Source organism: Pan paniscus, chromosome 13 (genome assembly GCF_029289425.2).
Source record: "Pan paniscus chromosome 13, NHGRI_mPanPan1-v2.0_pri, whole genome shotgun sequence".
NCBI classification, from domain to species: Eukaryota; Metazoa; Chordata; class Mammalia; order Primates; family Hominidae; genus Pan; species Pan paniscus.
Window position 1 is genome coordinate 134,207,622 of NC_073262.2, and position 18,275 is coordinate 134,225,896.

The 18,275-nt window shown below is 50.9% G+C and overlaps 2 protein-coding genes across 9 annotated transcripts in view; one reads left to right on the plus strand and one right to left on the minus strand.

Moving 5' to 3' along the window:
• Positions 1-17,836, minus strand: part of NMUR1 (neuromedin U receptor 1) — an 80,947-nt gene extending 63,111 nt beyond the window's left edge. Inside the window, exons 1-4 of one of the 2 annotated variants that reach the window (XM_034955361.2) lie at positions 17,802-17,836; positions 7,101-7,201; positions 3,049-3,247; positions 42-294 (exon numbers count right to left, since the gene is read on the minus strand). In XM_034955361.2, the coding sequence (XP_034811252.1) occupies positions 42-294; positions 3,049-3,110 (315 nt within the window). In that variant the 5' untranslated portion in view covers positions 3,111-3,247; positions 7,101-7,201; positions 17,802-17,836. Of the gene's footprint in view, positions 1-41; positions 295-3,048; positions 3,248-7,100; positions 7,202-17,801 lie in introns of those variants that run through there. The other variant, XM_034955362.2, reaches the window with a different exon arrangement.
• Positions 3,279-17,065, plus strand: TEX44 (testis expressed 44). 7 transcript variants are annotated; one of them, XR_010109419.1, is made up of 5 exons: positions 6,891-8,562; positions 9,047-9,171; positions 10,916-11,129; positions 14,052-14,169; positions 15,241-15,471. XR_010109419.1 is itself a non-coding variant. In XM_003821868.5 (1 exon), exon 1 carries the CDS (start codon positions 7,009-7,011, stop codon positions 8,194-8,196), a length of 1,188 nt encoding a protein of 395 aa, XP_003821916.3. In that variant the 5' UTR covers positions 3,279-7,008; the 3' UTR covers positions 8,197-9,004. The 7 variants fall into 7 exon arrangements, 1 of the variants encoding a protein (XP_003821916.3); XR_010109421.1 differs by having other exon boundaries at positions 14,754-15,271; XR_010109420.1 differs by lacking the exon at positions 10,916-11,129 and having other exon boundaries at positions 14,754-17,065.
• Positions 17,837-18,275: the final 439 nt, after the last annotated feature.

The window sequence follows — 18,275 nt, forward strand, 5'->3', positions numbered from 1 at the left end:
GGTATCCACAGCCACAAAAAAAAGATCTGCACGTCACCCACCTTCCAGCGGCCCAAGACACTGCGACTCTGGAGGCGGCCCAGATATTCCCAGAAGAGCATCCCTGGGAGAAACAAGCTTGGCCACTGTGTTATCATCAAGTTTCCGCTGACCACTGAGTTGGCCACGAAGAAGACAGACGACAACAACACACTGTGTTCATTGTGGATGTTAAAGCCAACAAGCACCAGATCAAACAGGCTGTGAAGAAGCTCTATGACATCGACGTGGCAGTGGTCAACACCCTGAATAGGCCTGATGGAGAGAAGAAGGCATATGTTCAACTGGCTGCTGATTATGATGCTTTGGATGTTGCCAACAAAAATGAAATCATGTGGTTGGGCACGGTGGCTCACACCTATAATCCCAGCACTTCGGGAGGCCGAGGAGAGTGGATCACCTGAGGTCAGGAGTTTGAGACCAGCCTGGCCGACATGGCAAAACCCTGTCTCTATTAAAAATACAAGAAAATAAGCCAGGTGTGGTGGTGCGCTCCTGTAGTACCAGCTACTCGGGAGGCTAAAACAGAAGAATCACTTGAACCCAGGAGGCAGAGGTTTCAGTGAGCTGAGATCACATCACTGCACTCCAGCCTGGGCCATAGAGCAAGACTCTGTCTCAAAAAAAACAAAAAAAAGCCAGGCATGGTGGCTCACGCCTGTAATCCCAGCACTTTGGGAGGCTGAGGCGGGCGGATCACCTGAGGTCAAAAGTTTGAGAATGGCCTGACCAACATGGAGAAACCCCATCTCCACTAAAAATACAAAATTAGCTGGACGTGGTGGCGCATGCCTGTAATCCCAGCTACTCGGGAGGCTGAGGCAGAAGAATCACTTGAACTCGGGAGGAGGAGGTTACAGTGAGCCAAGATCGCGCCATTGCACTCCAGTCTGAGCAACAAGAGTGAAACTCTATCTCAAAAAAAAAAAAAAGGGATCATCTAAACTGAGTCCAGCTGGCTAATTCTAAATATATATATATCTTTTCACCAGAAAAAAAATAATAAAAGTAGGAAAGTTTTTAACTAAGATGGAGAAAACTTTCATATATATTTTATTTTGTATTTTATTTATGTACAGAATATATCTAAAATATATATTGTCCACATAACAGAATAAATATATTTTGTTCTATACTGATCTCATTTAATATTTATTTACAAATAAATAATCCTTTATTTTTTGTTCCCCAATTTTAATAAATCTCTCTGCCTTTGACATCAGTGCCTATTCATTCCACTGTAGCCTTCCTTGGGCACGATTTTCAAGCATATGAAACTTTTTTTTTTTTTGAGATGAAGTTTCACTCTTGTTGCCCAGGCTGGAGTGCAATGGTGCAACCTCGGCTCACCACAACCTCCGCCTTCCAGGTTCAAGCAATTCCCCTGCCTCAGTCTCCTGAGTAGCTGGAATGACAGGTGCACCACCAAGCCCAGCTAATTTTGTATTTTTAGTAAAATGGGGTTTATCCACGTTGGTCAGGCTGGTCTCAAACTCCTGATCTCAGGTGATCCACCTGCCTCGGCCTCCCAAAGTGCTAGGATTACAGGCGTGAGCCACCATGCCCGGCCCAAGCATATGAAATGTAACAAGGGTCAACATAAAGTGCAACATGTAGAATCAAAAGCTGAATTCCAAATACAGAGTTTGTCCTTGGTGCCTATAAGGTGCATGATGGTTTTAGTGGGCCACATGAGGGGACATCAGAAACTTTCTATTCTCAACACACACACACAAAGTAAGAAAGAAAGAAAATGGCCAGGTGCGGTGGCTCATGCTTGTAATCCCAGCATTTTGGGAGGCCAAGGCAGGCAGATTGCTTGAGCCCAGAAGTTCAAGACCATCCTGGGCAACATAGTGAGACTCCATCTCTACAAAATATTTAAAAATTAGCCAGCCATGGTGCACACACCTGTAGTCCCAACTACTCAGAGGCTGAGGTGGGAGGATCCCTTGAGCCCAGGAGGTCAAGGCTGCAGTGAGCTATGATTGTACCACTGTACTCCAGCCTGGGCAACATAGTGAGACCCTGTTGAAAGAAAACAAGAAAAAAGAGAGAAGGGGGAAGAGGAAAGAAAGGGAAAGAAAAGAAAAGAGAAGAGAAGAGGAGGGAAAAGGAGGGAAGGGAAAGGAAGGGAAGGGAAAGGAAGGGAAGGGAAGGGAAAGAAAAAAGAAAAGAAAGAGGGAGGGAGGAAGGAAGGAGGGTGGGGGAAGGAGGGAGGGAGGGAGGGAGATGGAAACTATACGAGGTGAGGGATATGTTAATTAGCTTGATTGTAGTGATTATTTCAGTCTAATGTACAACAAAACATTAAGTCAGCCGGGCACAGTGGCTCACGTCTGTAATCCTAGCACTTTGGGAGGCAGAGGCAGGTGGATCACGGGTCAGGAGTTCAAGACCAGCCTGGCCAAGATGGTGAAACCCCGTCTCTACTAAAAATACAAAAATTAGCCAGGCTCGGTGACAGGCGCCTGTAATCCCGGCTACTTGGAAGGCTGAGGCAGGAGAATCGCTTGAACCCGGGGGCCGGAGGTTGCAGTGAGCTGAGATCGTGCCACTGCACTCCAGCCTGGGTGACAGAGTGAGATTCCATCTCAAAAAAAAAAAAAAAAAATTAAGTCATATACCTTAAATATATAGGTTTTTATTTCCTGGGTAAAGATAGGGAGCGGGGAGAACTTTCTAACTAAAAGCAGGGAGCTGTGTGGGGTGTGGGGCTTTGGAGTCAGGCAGATGCCACTGACCTTGCTATGTGCTTGGCTTCTCTAAGCCTCAGTTTCCTCATCTGAATAATGGGGAAATAACCCCTGCCCAGCGTCAGGCCTACTGACACTCAGTGCCATATGCTACTCTTGATTGTTTAGGACTGGAAGATATTCAAGCAAACACGGACCAACTACTTGACAGGGATCTCATAACTGTTAGAACTGGATTAGGATTACGTTTAGCTGCATGTAATAGAAAACCAAAAATAATCATTTGGGCACATATAGTGTTATTTTCCCTCACATAAAGGAATTTGAGAGGTTGGCGATAGTCTGGTCTGGTGGCTGCCGGACAGCTCCAATCATGGGACCCAGGGTCCTTCCATCCTTGCTTGGTCCACCCTCTTACTGTGTGCCTTCCACCCTCAAGATTACCTAGAGGGTTGCTAGACCAGTCCTCTTGCTGGACCAAGAGGGTTGCTGTTGCTCCAGCCTTCACATTCCTGATAGGGGGAAGAGCAAAAAGATGTTAAACTCTTTGAAGGATCCTTTCTGAAGTTCGACTCAATACTTTCTGCTTACTTCTCAATGGCCAGAACATGGTCACATGTTCTTACCTACCTGCAAAGGAGGCTGGGAAATGTGTTCTTTTAGCTAAGACACAGAGGCCCTGAATAAAATCAGGGTCCTGACACTAAGTGTCAAAAGACAAAATTACAAGTTTAGTTTAAAGCTCTCAATTGGCTTTGTGATTCTAGAATCAGGCAACACTTGATTTCCTAAAATAGAATAAGGGTTCCAATGAATCAAGCAGTGAAAGCTGGCTTTATAGACAGGAAGAGGGTGGAAAAAAGCAGAAACTAAAAACAAAAACCAGGCTAGGTGCAGTGGCTCACACCTATAATCCCAGCACTTGGGAGGTGAGAGGTTCGCTTCAGCCCAGGAGTTAGAAACCAAGCTGAGCAACATGGCGAAATCCCATCTCTACAAAGAATTTAAAAAATAGCCGGACATGTTGGCACGTACCTATAGTCCCAGCTACTCAGGAGGCTGAGGCTGGAGGAGTGCTTGAGCCCAGGAGTTCAAGACAGAAGAAAAAAAAAATTAAAACGGAAGGAACTTCATTATCGTGCCACTTGAAGATTGAAACTGGCCTGTTTCTGTCATGTCAGCACTTTGGGAGGCTGAAGTGGGCAGATTCCTTGAGCCCAGGAGTTCGGGACCAGCCTGGGCAACATGGTGAAATTCCATCTTTACAAAAAGTAAAAACAAAATTAACTAGGTGGGCTAGAATGTGCCTGTATTCCCAGCTACTTGGGAGGCTGAAGTAAGAGAATTGCTTCAGCTTGGAGTTGGGATCACACACTGAACTCCAGCCAAGGCCACAGAGCAAGATGCTGTCTCAAAAAAAAAAAAAAAAAAAAAAAAAAACCGGGCGAGATGGCTCACATCTGTAATCCCAGCACTTTGGGAGGCTGAGATGGGTGGATCACCTGAGGCCAGGAGTTCGAGACCAGCCTGAGCTGAGGAAAAAGAATCGCTTGAACCCGGGAGGCAGAGGTTGCAGTGAGCTGAGATCACGCCACTGCACTCCAACCAAGGCAACAGAGCAAGACTCTATCTCAAAAAAAGAAAAAAGAAACTGGCCCATTTGGGAAACTGGCAATCATCTCTGTCTCCCGGTGATTTGGAACCTCAGTGTGAGTGACCCCACCTTGACGTTTAGTCCAGTCTGCTGGGGCCTGGTGCAGGAGCCTCATCCGAAGCAGTAGCCTCCTATAATTTCTATTTAGCAATTGTCTGACACTAAGGAAGAAGGTCATCTGGGATGGGCAGCCACCATTCTCTCCAGGACTCCTTTACAAGCTACAGGCTGTACTCATCGGCCCCTCACACTCCAACAAGCCTGGGTTTGCCCTGTGACCTCTGAGGTGGCGGCAGGGTATCTGCGGGGAAAATAAACACTTAGTGAGCAAGGAGCCTGGTGTCAGTAGTGCCGCCAGCCTCAGAGGGTTAAGGTGGAGGCTGGCTGGGTGGAGTCAGTAAAAGGAGTGTGAAGGGAAGGCCTGATCCTGGGAGAGGTGGAGGAGGGAGGGAGCCAGCCCAGAGAGGCAGCAGGATAGAGGACAAGGGCAGAGAGTTTCAGGGAGGGGAATTTTCCATACACTCATGACCATGCTGCTGATGGTGCAGCCCAGCGCTGGCAGCAGCTGTCACCTGCTGGTGTGGTGGAACCGGTTCTAATGGGAGGCCTCTGTCTGCATCTGCCAGCGTGATTACCATGCCAGTCATTAGATATATCTTTTTTCTTTTTTAAGGCACAGGATCTCGCTCCGTCACCCGGGCTGGGATGCAATGATGTGATCACAGCTCACTGCAGCCTGGAACTCCTGAGCTCAAGAAATCCTCCTCCTGGGCCTCAGCCTCCCCAGTAGCTGGGACTACAGGTGCACACCACCATGCCCAGCTAATTTTTGTTTTATTTTTTGTAGAGACAGGGTCATACTACGTTGCCCAGGCTGGTCTTGAACTCCTGGGCTCAAGCGATCCTCCCACCTTGGACTTTTAAAGTTCTGGGATTACAGGCATGAGCCACCATGCCCAGTCCCTCATTCAACATTTTTAATATCCCTCCTGGGTATGAGAGAGTGCTGGAAAGCTTAGTATTGAAGCCAGACAGGGTTCAAATCCCAGATTCAGCTCTTATTAATAGTGTGGCTTTGAGTAAGTCGCTTATTCTCTGTGAGGCTCAGCATGCCTGTGTGTAAACTGAGTATACTAGTAGAACCGTACCTACCCAGAGGTGATGGGTGATGAGAAGGATGCTATGCGCCCTTTTCTGCCCATAAGCAGTCACTAAATGTTAGCTGATAACCCCTGGAGAAGCACAGACACGACAGACTGAGCCTTCCTCTCCAAACATCTTCTTAATGTAGGCTTTTTTTTTTTTTTTTTTTGAGATAGAGTTTCGCCCTTGTTGCCCAGGCTGGAGTGCAATGGTGCGATCTCGGCTCACCACAACCTCCGCCTCCGGGGTTCAAGCGATACTCCTGCCTCAGCCTCCCGAGCAGCTGGGATTACAGGCATGCGCCACCACGCCCAGCTAATTTTGTATTTTTAGTAGAGATGGGGTTTCTCCATGTTGGTCAGGCTGGTCTCAAACTCCTGACCTCAGATGATCTGCCCGCCTCAGCCTCCCAAAGTGCTGGGATCACAGGCATGAGCCACCGTGCCCAGCTAAGCACAAGTAGGTGTATCTGGGGTTATCCTTCTCCAAGAAACACTCAGAGGTCTGCAGACCTTTTGTTATTCTCTGCCCTTCTAGCCCAGATGAGCAAGGAGAAGATAGAGATTTTTGCCCTACATCAAAAGGGTTAAACCCACAGCCACAAATGGAGCTGCCCAGGCCCTTGGCTTTTGCTTATACCTACTCACCACTGCTGGGAAACTGATTCCCTGCAGGAACACTGACTAAATTGGGGGTGGTTTTTTGTTGTTGTTTGTTGTTGTTGTTTTGTTTGTTTATTTGTTTTGAAACAGAGTACGCTTTTGCCCAGGCTGGAGTGCAATGGTGCGATCTCGGCTCACTGCAACCTCCACTCCCTGGGTTCAAGCAATTCTTCTGCCTCAGCTTCCCCAGTAGCTGGGATTACAGGTGCCCGCCGCCACGCCCGGCTACTTTTTGCATTTTTAGTAGAGACGGGGTTTCACCACGTTGGCCAGGCTGGCCTCGAACTCCTGACCTCAGGTGATCCCCCCACCTCAGCCTCCCAGAGTGCTGGGATTACAAGAGTGAGCCACCATGCCCAGCCTAAACTGGGGTCTTGAGGCACCAGTGTAGACAGAGAGGTGCCAGGAGGGGTCCCTTATAAACACTGTTCTAAATCAACATCTGCATCCCTTCTCATTTGTCAGAGTCACAGCTCTCACTCCTCCTGTGTCCCTGTGGCTGTACTTGCCCCTGTACACACGCCTCCAGCCCTTTCAAGAACATTTGTCATTTTTTCCCTATGTACCTGCAAAGTTGGCAACAAACTGTCCCATAGACTTAGCCCACTTGGAAGGCTGCTCCAGAAGCTCAAGACCCTTGCTCTACGGGTATCTGTGACATCACCAGTGGCCACAGTCCCTTGTGACCTCACCACTTGGACAACTCAGCCCAGCTGGGTTGCAGCCACTCCCTCCAACCGCCACAAGCAGCAAAGGGCATAGATGACCACAGGAGAGCCCTCGGGGGAGGCCGGCTCCACCAGCAGCCCCATACATGGCACTCCCAGGGTACCCCCTGGGCAACGTGGATGACAGCAGGTCTAAGGACAGCCCAGCAGGAGAGCCCCAAGGTCAGGTCCCACTCACAGCAGATGTCTTGGCGGTGAGCAGCTCTGTCGCATCCACTGACTGGCAGGATATAGATCAGGCCTCCTTCAAGACGGCCACCCCCAGGGCCATATCAACATCTGGAGACAAAGACAAGGGTGCAGTTGTTCCAGAACACGGCCAGAAGACACCCAGAAAAATCACACCTCTGCTTCCCAGCCAAAACCCAAGTCCCCTGCAAGCGTCTATGAGCCTTCAGAATCCAGCGTGGGACAGGCAGGTTCAAGACTCAAGGACAAGTCAGAGTCTAGTGGTTTTCCCAAGTCACCTCCTGGGTAAAGACAAGATGTCACAAATGGCGAGTGTTCCTGAGAGAGAGCCGGAGTCAGCCCCCTCTGCCCCGAGTGCTGAGCTACAGTCCACCCAGCACATGGAGGCTCAGCCCGTCGAGAGTGGTGCTGACCACGTCACAGCAGGTGCCAATGGCCAGCATGGCCCTCAGGCTGCCAGCACCACCAAGGCTGCTGAGGAGAAAGCTGAGCATCCAAAGGCCCCACACCCTGAAGCTGAAGCTTTACCATCTGATGAGTCCCCAATGGCAATGGGGGCAAATGTGGTGGACAGCTTAGGAGACCTGCAGACTTGGTTCTTCCCTCCACCTCCAGCAGGCAGTGTGTCCCCGTCGCCTGGCCCCCACGAGGTGGCCCTGGGGAGAAGGCCCCTGGACCCCAGCCTGTACATGGCCAGTGAGGAGAACGGCTACATGCGCTCCATGACCAGCCTGCTGGACAGGGGCGAGGGCTCCATCAGCTCCCTGGCAGACATCCTGGTGTGGTCCGAGACCACCATGGGCATGGCCATAGCCACAGGCTTCCTGGATTCCGGCCACAGCACCGTGGCAGACCTGCTGCACAGCTCGGGGCCCAGCTTGCGCTCGGTCCCCAGCCTGGTGGGAAGCGTCAGCTCGGCCTTCTCCTCCGGGCTGGTGTCAGGGACCAGCTCAGCCCTGCGCACCATCACCCGTGTGCTGGAGACAGTGGAGCAGAGGACCGTGGAGGGCATCCGCTCAGCCACGCGCTACCTGACCAGCCACCTCACCCCACGCCAGGCCCAGGCTGACCCCAACTATGATTAGAGCCCTGCACAGGGACTCCCAAAGGGCTGGTTCAGTGGCCTCCAGAGATCCCTGGGACCCTCACGCCCTGCTCCCTTGCCCATTCTTGCTCTGGACGGTTCCCCCAGCCCATGCAATAAATCACCAGTGAGCATTTATTTCTAAGCACCAGCCTCCTCCCTTGGGGTGCAGTGAGCAACACGGTGACAGGACAGGAGGGCTCGGGGTGCAGTGGAAACAACGTCCCCTGAGGGTTTCTCAGGCTGTCCCATTCAGGCGCTGGGGGCAAATGTGCAGACAGAGAAGAGCCTGGGCAGAGCTGGAGGCAGTGTGGCAGGGGGATGTCTCAGACCTGCAAAAACCCATCCCTACTGAACCTCCACCCAGGTAAGCTCCCGAGGAGCCTTCCCTGGGGCCTAGGCTGGCCTGGCAGGCTCAAGCTGAGAGGCAGAAGAGGCAGTGCAGTTGACAGTGCTGAGTCACACCATGTGGGTTCAAACCCCAGCGCCAGCACTTGCCCTGGGCGAATCACGTCACTCTCAGCCTACTTAGCTGTAGAAAGGAGAGAATAAATCCATACCATGACACTGTTATAAGACAGAAGGGAAGCGATGCAGGCCAGAATGCATGGTGTCTGGCACTTGATAAGCCCACACATGGTGGCTGCCATTATCATTATCCTCCGGTGAGCTGGGGGCGCAGAGGGAGCAGGAGTCTAAGCAAACCGACTGTCCTGGTTTGCCTCAGACTAAGGGGGTTTCTGGGTTGTAGGACTTTCATATTTAAAACCGGAAAACCCCAGGCAAACTAGGATGAGTTGCTCACCTTAGACCCAGGTCTCTTTACGTGGTCTTTACTCTTGTCTGTGAAGAAATGCATCTGGGAAAGCATTAGCAAGGCCCGGCCTTGAGTGCAGCGATGGGGCAGCCATCTGCTTCGGAAGCTGTCAGCCCACCCTCTGGCTAGACCCTGTGGAGCACCCGGTGGTGTGACCTGGTGAGTGATGCCCCGGCTGGATGTCCGCTCCAGCCCCACCCTTAGCCAAGTGCCCTCAGCAGCTCTCACCCGCATGCCTTCATGTGCGGCCCTGGCCATGGATGGTTCACTCGTCCTTCCTGGTTCCCAGCAGAGTCTCCAAATGGGAACCCTGGGGCTGCAGCCAGCCAACTGATGGGTTGTTTAACCTACATAGTGCTTCTCAAATTGTAAACTAATCGCTAGCATTTAAAAAATAGATTTTATGACCGGGCAGGGTGGCTCATATCTGTAATCCCAGCACTTTGGGAGGCCGAAGTAGGTGGATCACCCGAGCTCAGGAGTTCGAGACCAGCCTGGCCAACATGGTGAAACCTGGTCTCTACTAAAAATACAAAAAAATTAACTGGACATAGCGGTGTACGCCTGTAATCCCAACTACTCGGGAGGCTGAGGCAGGAGAATTGCTTGAACCTGGGAGGCGGAGGTTGTAGTGAACCAAGATCACACCACTGCACTCCAGCCTGGGTGACAAGAGCAAGACTCCATCTCAAAAAAAAAAAAAAAAAAAAAAAAAGATTTTGCATTAAAATCTGGATTTCTGCTTCTCTGGGAAAATCTAGGGCCCTTGTTTCTTCAGGACCCCAGGCAGCAGAACTGCCTGCTTTAGGGTGTATGTGCTCACACTGTCCACCACAGCCCACCTGGCCTGCATCAGTGACCCATGTCACCAGCCCCGCCCCACCGTGCAGAAGGCTCACATGAGGAAGGGTGATACCAGGCCCCAAGGTGGATGCAAAGATGAGCCCGGTGTGCATACCTGCTTCCCTCCAGGAGCTGCCAATTTTTTTCTTTTTTTGGATGGAGTCTCGCTCTGTTACCCAGGCTGGAGTGCAGTGGGACGCCATCTCGGCTCACTGCAACCTACATCTCCCAGGTTCAAGCAATTCTTCTGCCTCAGCCTCCTGAGTAGCTGGGATTACAAGTGCCCACTACTACACCCGGCTAATTTTTTGTATTTTTTAGTAGAGACGGGTTTCCCGTCTTGAACTCTTGACCTCAGGTGATCCGCCCGCCTCGGTCTCTCAAAGTGCTGGAATTACAGGCATGAGCCACCTTGCCCAGACCAGGAGCTGCCACTTTCTGTAGGTGCAACGGGAACTGTCCCCACGTCATGAAAGCAATTAATTCAGAGGTGTGAGATTGCGGACTTAGATCCCAGTAATCAGGGGATTCTCAGAGAAGCAATTAAGCCAGTCCCTAAAAGAGAGAAGGAGGATGCCTCCCAGACAGAGGCAATAAGAACAAAAGCCAAGGCAGGCATGGTGGGGGTGCTGGGGCCTGGCTATCGAGCAGCTGGGGCCCACTGCAGAGGGCGATCAAGCTGCCAGGGTGACCTCAAAATGTGCTCATTCATGCTTTTTTTTTTTGAGACGGATTCTCACTCTGTCGCCCAGACTGGAGTGCAATGGCGCGATCTCTGCTCACTGCAACCTCCGCCTCCTGGGTTCAAGTGATTCTCCTGCCTCAGCCTCCCGAGTAGCTGGGATTACAGGCATGCACCACCATGCCTGGCTAATTTTTGTATTTTTAGGAGAGACAGGGTTTTGCCATGTTGGCCAGGCTGGTCTCAAACCCCAGACCTCAGGTGATCTGCCTGCCTCAGACTCCCAAAGAACTGGGATTACAGGCATGAACCACCGCACCCAGCCTCACTCATGCTTTCAATAAATTTTTTTTCTTTTCTTTCTTTTTTTTTTTTTAGATGGAGTCTTGCTCTGTCGCCAGGCTGGAGTGCAGTGGCGCAATCTTGTCTCACTGCAACCTCCGCCTCCTGGGTTCAAGCGATTCACCTGTCTCAGCCTCCTGAGTAGCTGGGATTACAGGCACGCACCACCACGCCCAGCTAATTTTTATATTTTTAGTACAGTTGGGGTTTCACCATGTTGGCCACACTGGTCTCGAACTCCTGACCTCAGGTAATCCGCCCTCCTCAGTCTCCCAAAATGCGGGGATTACAGGCGTGAGCTACCGCACCTGGCCTCAACAAGTATTTTTTAAACATCCACTATGTGCCCGGCACTGCTAGACACTAGGACCACAAGGGTGAACCAGCCATCAGAAGGAACAGAAACCTAACTCAAACCAGATTGAGCAAAGAGATGAGTCAACCAGCACAACGGCCGGGTGTGGGCCAGGCCAGGCCAGGGCCAGGGCTCACCCTGGTCCTCAGGGCTCTGCCGTTCCGGCTCAGCTCCCCAGGGCTGGCCCCCTCCGTGCTCAGGCAGCTCAGTCACCTTCCGAGAAAAGAGAAGCTTGTTCCCACTGGCTCTGGCAAGAGAGTTGGGGGAGGACGCCGCCAGGCCTGGCTTGGTGCCTGTGCCCTCCCCTGAACCAATCACTGAGGCCACAGGAATGAAATCCCTCATCACCGGGCCTGGGGCCAGGGTCAGACCAGAATTGGGGCCTTCCTAGGGGAAGGGATGCTGGGCCCACCACCAGCAGAGTGGTAGCGAGCGTGTCCTTTGGGTCCAGCTGTCTTGAATCCTGACTCTCCCTCCCACAAACTGTGTCACCTTCATCTTCCCGTGCTGTTTTCTCATCTACAAAGTGATAATAGTACCTTTGCATAGGACTGCTGTGAGGATTAAATGAGTTAATGTATCAAGTGCCTAGAACAGTGCGTGGCACGTAGTCGAGTGCTATGTGGTCCTGATGACTACTGCAGACGGGCCTGCGCAGCTGTGTGCCAGCGCATTCATGACTTCATTCCAAGGGGAGTAAACATGCGGGTGCAGCAGCTGCACATTGGCAATTACCTGAGCTGGGTCTTTGCTGTTGGAGAGAGAAGGGCAAAGGCCTATGTGGTCATGGTGCCACCTTCGTGCAGGAGGGTGATGGGGGTGGGGGCTGCTCTATGAGGAGATGGCCCAGACCTATGGAACTCAGGCTGGCAGGGAGGGGTGGCAAAGCAAAGGGAAAGGAGACATTGCAGGTGACCAGCTGGATTGAGGGGCCAGGAAAACATGATTCCTGGGTGGTTTGGGCCTGGGCAATTAGGAGACTTGAGGTGTCCCTGACAGGTGGTGGGACATGAGGAAAGGGTTAGTGGAGGCTGGTGGGAAAGGACTGGATCATGTGTTTGTTTTTTTGTTTGCTTTTGGTGTTTTTTTGTTTGTTTTGTTTTATTTTGTTTTTGTTTGTATAGTTTTTTTCTCACTATGTTGCCCAGGCTGGTCTCAAACTCCTGGACTCAAGCAATCCTCCTGCCCTGGCCTCCCAAAGTGCTGGGTTACAGGCATGAGCCACTGTCCCAGGCATGTTTGCTTTTAGAAATATTGAGTTTCAGCCAGGTGCGGTGCTGTAATCCCAGCACTCTGGGAGGCCGAGGTGGGTGGATCACCTGAGGTCAGGAGTTTGAGACCAGCCTGGCCAACATGGTGAAACCCTGTCTCTACTAAAAATACAAAAAATTAGCTGGGTGTGGTGGTGGGAACCTGTAATCCCAGCCACTCAGGAGGCCGAGGCAGGAGAATCGCTTGAACCCAGGAGGCGGAAGTTGCAGTGAGCCAAGATCGCGCCACTGCACTCCAGCCTGGACAACAACAGCGAAACTCCATCTCAAAAGAAAAAGAAAAGTGGCAAGCTAGCACACTTTCTCCCATCAAAGTGTTTATGAGGGGCTCATATTAACACCTAGAAGTCACTGCTACTCAACAAGGACAGAGCTCATGCCTAGAACAGGGAAAAGTTATGAAGTCCCACTGGAACCACACAACTCTGCCTTGCATTGCATTCTGCAGGGACAAGTTCCCAGTCTCCCAGGGGGCTGTGACAGCCACGCCACATTGGTTGCTTTGAGTCTCCAGGGCCCCACCACTGGCCGACTCACTCTGTGCTGCCTTGAAACCCACTCAGTCCAGTGTCTGCTGGACGGACCCTCCCTGCTAGCTCTTCTTGATCCTTCCCTCCTTGCTGTGGGGTAAACAGTTGTGTTGGCAAACCCACCCGGCAACACATGGGGACCCCCAGGGATCCAAGTACTATATCATACCTGGGGAGGCAGTCAGAGCTGCACGCTCAGGGCCGGGGTGTCCAATACAGAAAGAAAGGGTACACTCCAGCTCAGGATGGATGGCTGAGGAAGACATTGTAGAGTGAGAAAGCAAAAGCCCAGAGACAGGAGCTTGGGGAAAGGTCCCATCCCACAGGCAAGAGAAGAAGAGGAAGCAGTTCCTAAAACAAAGCACAGGAGCAGTCAGCAAGTGGGGGTGACCTGGCCCATTATGGGGACCTGGGCTTGAAGGCATAGGGGACCACCCCCAAAATATGCCACTTTGGCATAAGGATGATTTGAGCTGAAGGCAATTGAGAAAAAGCAGACAGGATGAGCTTTCTGCCCTTTCCCTTTCTGCCTGAAAAACAGGGTGTATATTTCCTTGTGAAGCCCCTTCACCTTGTCCATACCAGGAAGGGGAGAATGGCCTTATCACTGGAGAGAGAGATGGCACTGAGAAACATCTACACAGACAAGCCTTACTAAATAGCCCTATCTACCATAGTGTCCCCCATATGTTTACCTTCCCACAGCTTACTACCCCTAAAAAGTTCAGAAGCCACTTTCCTTTGCCTTGTCACTTCTCTACAAATTTATCATCTTTTGTTAGTATGGTATAAAGCCACCAAGTCTGCTTTGTGGGGTTTCTCTTCTATGAAGCACCACCACCTCCCCCATGCCAGGTAACACTTTTAACATTAGGGAGTCATGCTGAACCTATTCTGGTTTAGGGGTCCACCCGATTTGAAAAACAAAAAAAACAAAACTTTTAACATGAAATAAAATGCGTATGTCTTTTACCTGTCTTTTTTTGTTTGTTTTTGTTTTTGTTGTTTTGAGACAGAGTCTCACTCTGTTGTCCAGGCTGGAGTGCAATAGCACAATCTCGGCTCACTGCAACCTCCACCTCCCAGGTTCAAGCAAGTCTCCTGCCTCACCCTCCCAAGTAGCTGGGATTACAGGTATGTACCACTATATCTGGCTAATTTTTGTATTTTCAGTAGAGACGGAGTTTCACCATGTCCGGAAGGCTGGTCTTGAACTCCTGACCTCAAGTGATTGGCCTGCCTTGGCCTCCCAAAATGCTGGGATTCCAGGCGTGAGCCACCACACCCAGCCCTTTTCTCCTGTTAATCTGTCATTTGTCCAATTATTTTGCAGACCCAGCTACTGAACCTAAGAGGGTAGGGAATACTTTTCCCTCCCCTGCAAAGGCCCCATGTGGTCCACTGCATGCAATGGATGAAAACTGAATAAGCGGGGAGCACTATTAACTGTTGAGGAGAAGCAGTTAATAGAGACAGAAGGAGGGGATAAAGAATGAGCAATAGAATAAAAAGATGGCTGAGTGTAGGGTCTCTTCTGTGTTGAGAAGTGAGGTATGACAAAGCTATAAATTCAGCCCTACAAAGCCTTGCATTTCCTCACTCAACAAATCAGGGAGCCTGGTTCTCAGCGCCTTCTTGTTTATATGTTAGGGTTAATGTTTGAAAACAATCAGCATTTCTCTAGGATCAACAGCCATCTTTTTGGTGTGTTCTGCCAGGAGACATTGGCCAAGTAAGCTGAGGTCTGCACCAGCCAATAGGCATGGAGGCTGGACCAGGAGCCAGCAGGGCAGGCACAGTGTCCTAACGCCTGAGCCCAGCAGCAGATGGGCTAAGGGGAGGGCACCAACAAGTCCTGGCAGACATCAGAAGGGACACCCAGCCTACCCGGCCTCCACCCCAAGGTTGGACTGTCCTGACCCCCTCAAAGAAGGCCTTGCTCCTCCAGCCGCTGGGAGCACTGTTGTTGGATAGCCTTCAGCCTCAGCTCCTGCAGAGAGCATCTCACCCAAGGTGGTGAGGTCCCAGGTGGCCCAGTCCCCACACTGGTCTGTGCAGGGGTCTGAGGTCTGATCATCCTGACCCAGCTTGGGATAACCACAGCTCCAGAGCTCCCGCGGGGCTGGCTGGGGCTGTCGTTGAGCCTGCACTACAGGCTCGACCTCTCCCTCTCCAGCTCTGTCTTCATTCTGCTCCTCTTCACAGGGCGTGATCCCAAATAAACATCCCGTGCACCAAACCCTGGCTCAGGGCCTGCGTTCTGGGGAACCCAAGATATCACCATAGGCTGCTAATTTCTCCCATCTGAGTGAGATGTGTTGCGGTGGGGATTCAAAACATAGAAAAACGTCAAAGATTTTTTTTTAATGTCTCTCTTTTCTTAAAGTTAAAAATTTAAGGCAACTTCGAGAATGGTAAAGAAACCAAATCTTTGTCAGTGTTTGTACTTCCTTTGTAAGGATAATTTTTTTTTTTTTTAAATCTTGTCAACACACCTCTGCTGGCAGGAATGTAGGAAAATATTTCTGTTTAGTCTGTGGGCCCGTGGCTAATTGGTTAAAATTCCTATGCCGCTGTAGTCTAGGTTATAGGTTTGGCTGGGTGAGGTATAGCTTCTATCAGGGAAAAGAGTGTCTCCAAAACAAAGTTCACACATAGGACAGTCCCCCAAGGAGGATGTGATAAAGTGTAGAGGTAAACAAAGTACTTAAGTACGTATTTAACTATTTAAACGAAAGACCTCCCCCGGCTAAGAGGTAGCCCTATTTCCTAGACCGACTTGATCTTGAGCTTCCAGAGTCTCTAAGGACACAGACTGCGCCCTCTGCTGGAGGGAAGGCACCACCGGCCCATACTAGGGTGGCCCAAGGGCACGGTGGCTCAACCTGTAGTCCCAGCACTTTGAGGCCAAGGTGGGAAGATCACTTGAGCCCAGGAGTTCGAGACCAGACTGCACAACATAGCGAGACACCATCTCTACAAAATTAAAAAAAAAAAAATAGCCAGGTGTGGCAGCACATGCCTGTAATCCTAGCTACTCAAGAGGCTGAGGGGGAGGATCACTTGAGCCCAGGAGGTTGAGGCTATAGTGAGCACTGAACACGTAACTGTACTCCAGCCTGGGTGACAGAGTGAGACCCTGTCTCAAAATAATAATAATAAAAATAATAATAAAATTAAAAATAATTTTTAAACATTTTTTAAAGAAAGCGGAAAAAAGGGCACAAGGGCAGAGGGGCATAGACCCTCCAACTGGAGTGACTGCCAGAGCTGAACAGCACGGCAATATAACAGTGCTCCAAGACTCAGACCACAGAAGGCCCAGAGTCCTCCAGGAAGGACCCAGACACAGAGCAAAGGTCTTCATGGGTAGAGTCTGGCTGAGGGGTCTCAGGACAGGCAAGGCCCACTGACTCCGTGCCTAGAAGCAGGCTGGCCCACCCTGTGGAGTCCTGCACAAGTGGACACTGTGGCCCTTAGTGTCTCCAAACACAAAAAAGTGTTTCCTCATCTGCAAAGTTGTTGGTTCTTCCATTTGCCTCACAGAGATGCTGTAGTCAATAATGCTTTTTTTTTTTTTTTTTTTTTTTTTGAGACAGAGTCTCACTCTGTCGCCCAGGCTGGAATGCAATGGTGCCATCTCGGCTCACTGCAACCTCCACCTCCCAGGTTCAAGCAATTCTCCCACCTCAGCCTCCCGAGTAGCTGGGATTACAGGAACCGGCCATCATGCCCAGCTAATTTTTGTGTTTTTGTAGAGATGGAGTTTCACCATGTTGGCCAGGCTGGTCTTGAACTCCTGACCTCAGGTGATCCACCTGTCTCAGCCTCCCAAAGTGTTGGGATTACAGGCATGAGCCACTGTTCCCGGCAATAATGCATGTTTTTCAAAAACAGCATCTAACAGTGGGCATCTGACAAATGTCAGTTTTCCTTTACTAGGATTTTCCACATGATCTGTGTATTGGTGAGGAGCCTCTTAATTGAAAGTGACAGAAACCCAGCATGTAGTAGCTTAGGCACAAACCGGATTAATGGGCGAGGTAAGGAAGGGCTAAGAGGAACTGGCTGTGAGGATGCTGAATAGGAACTCCCTGCTGCCAGTACTCTGTCCCCATCACTTGTGTCCTCCACCTCCCATGGAGGTTCTTTCTCTCTGCCAGGCTTCTGCTCCTTGCAGGGACCGTGGCTCCTGGAGACTCCAGGCCCACAGGCTGGTCCTTGATAAACCAGAGAGGAAAAGTCTCGGTTTCTCATGTTGGATCTGATCAATCCTAGGGGGAAGGACCCTGGTTGGCCCAGCCTGGATCCTGTCAGAGCAGGCTGCTCCCAGAAAGGGGAAGGAGGGGCCCAAAGCAGCCTGTCCCTTGTGGCTCCCCTAAGTCCCCCACTGCAAGGGACACTGTCCTAACCCCCATCCCTCCTATATCTGAAGGTTCCCCAGCAGATAAAAGTTGCCTTTCCCACAAAAATAGGCCAGGACTCCAGATGGTGTCCGATGTTTGCCTAAGGCCACACAGAGCCCACACCTAGGTTCTGGGACCCGGGGTATGCCCCCCACAACACACAAACTTGCCTGTGAATGCCCTGCACACAACCAGAACCTTCCTTTAAACACGTGCTTTGGAAAGAGCAAGGCACTCAGATCTTTCTGTACTCATCCCCCCAACCCCATGGATTCAAATATATTCCTTTGCATCTCTAAATTTTAAATGTCAAACAATGAGGAAATAGAATTCACCTAAAATTCTGCCTTGGCTACTCACCTCCTGTATTTTATTAGTACTTTTCAAAATACAGTCTTCGGGGAGGAAAAACACCTCCCACCAATGGGCTCACCACACTGAACTTGAACAAGGCACTCACGGTCCTTCAGTAAGAGATGGTTAGGATTACCCCAGCAGCAGATGGGTAAGTCGAGGCACAGCAGGGCAGGGGCATGGTGGCCGATTGCCGGTGGCCCCTGCGCAGGTTCTGGGCCTTGCGTCCCAGTCTGGGTTCTGGCTTCAGCACTTTATATTCTGCTGCGGCGGGAACAGCCTAAGAACAGGGCCCGCCCAGAAACTTGGAGGTGGTCAGTGCAGACCCCTCTGGCCCCAATGCCCTCTTCACCCAGGGGTGGCCTGGCCTGGCCTGACTGCACCGACTGCCCCCAACCCCAGGCAGCGGTGGAGGAGAGGGATGTCACACAGCACAAACGCCGGCGGAGGGGCCACAGGAGTGGGGAGGGCAACCAGGAA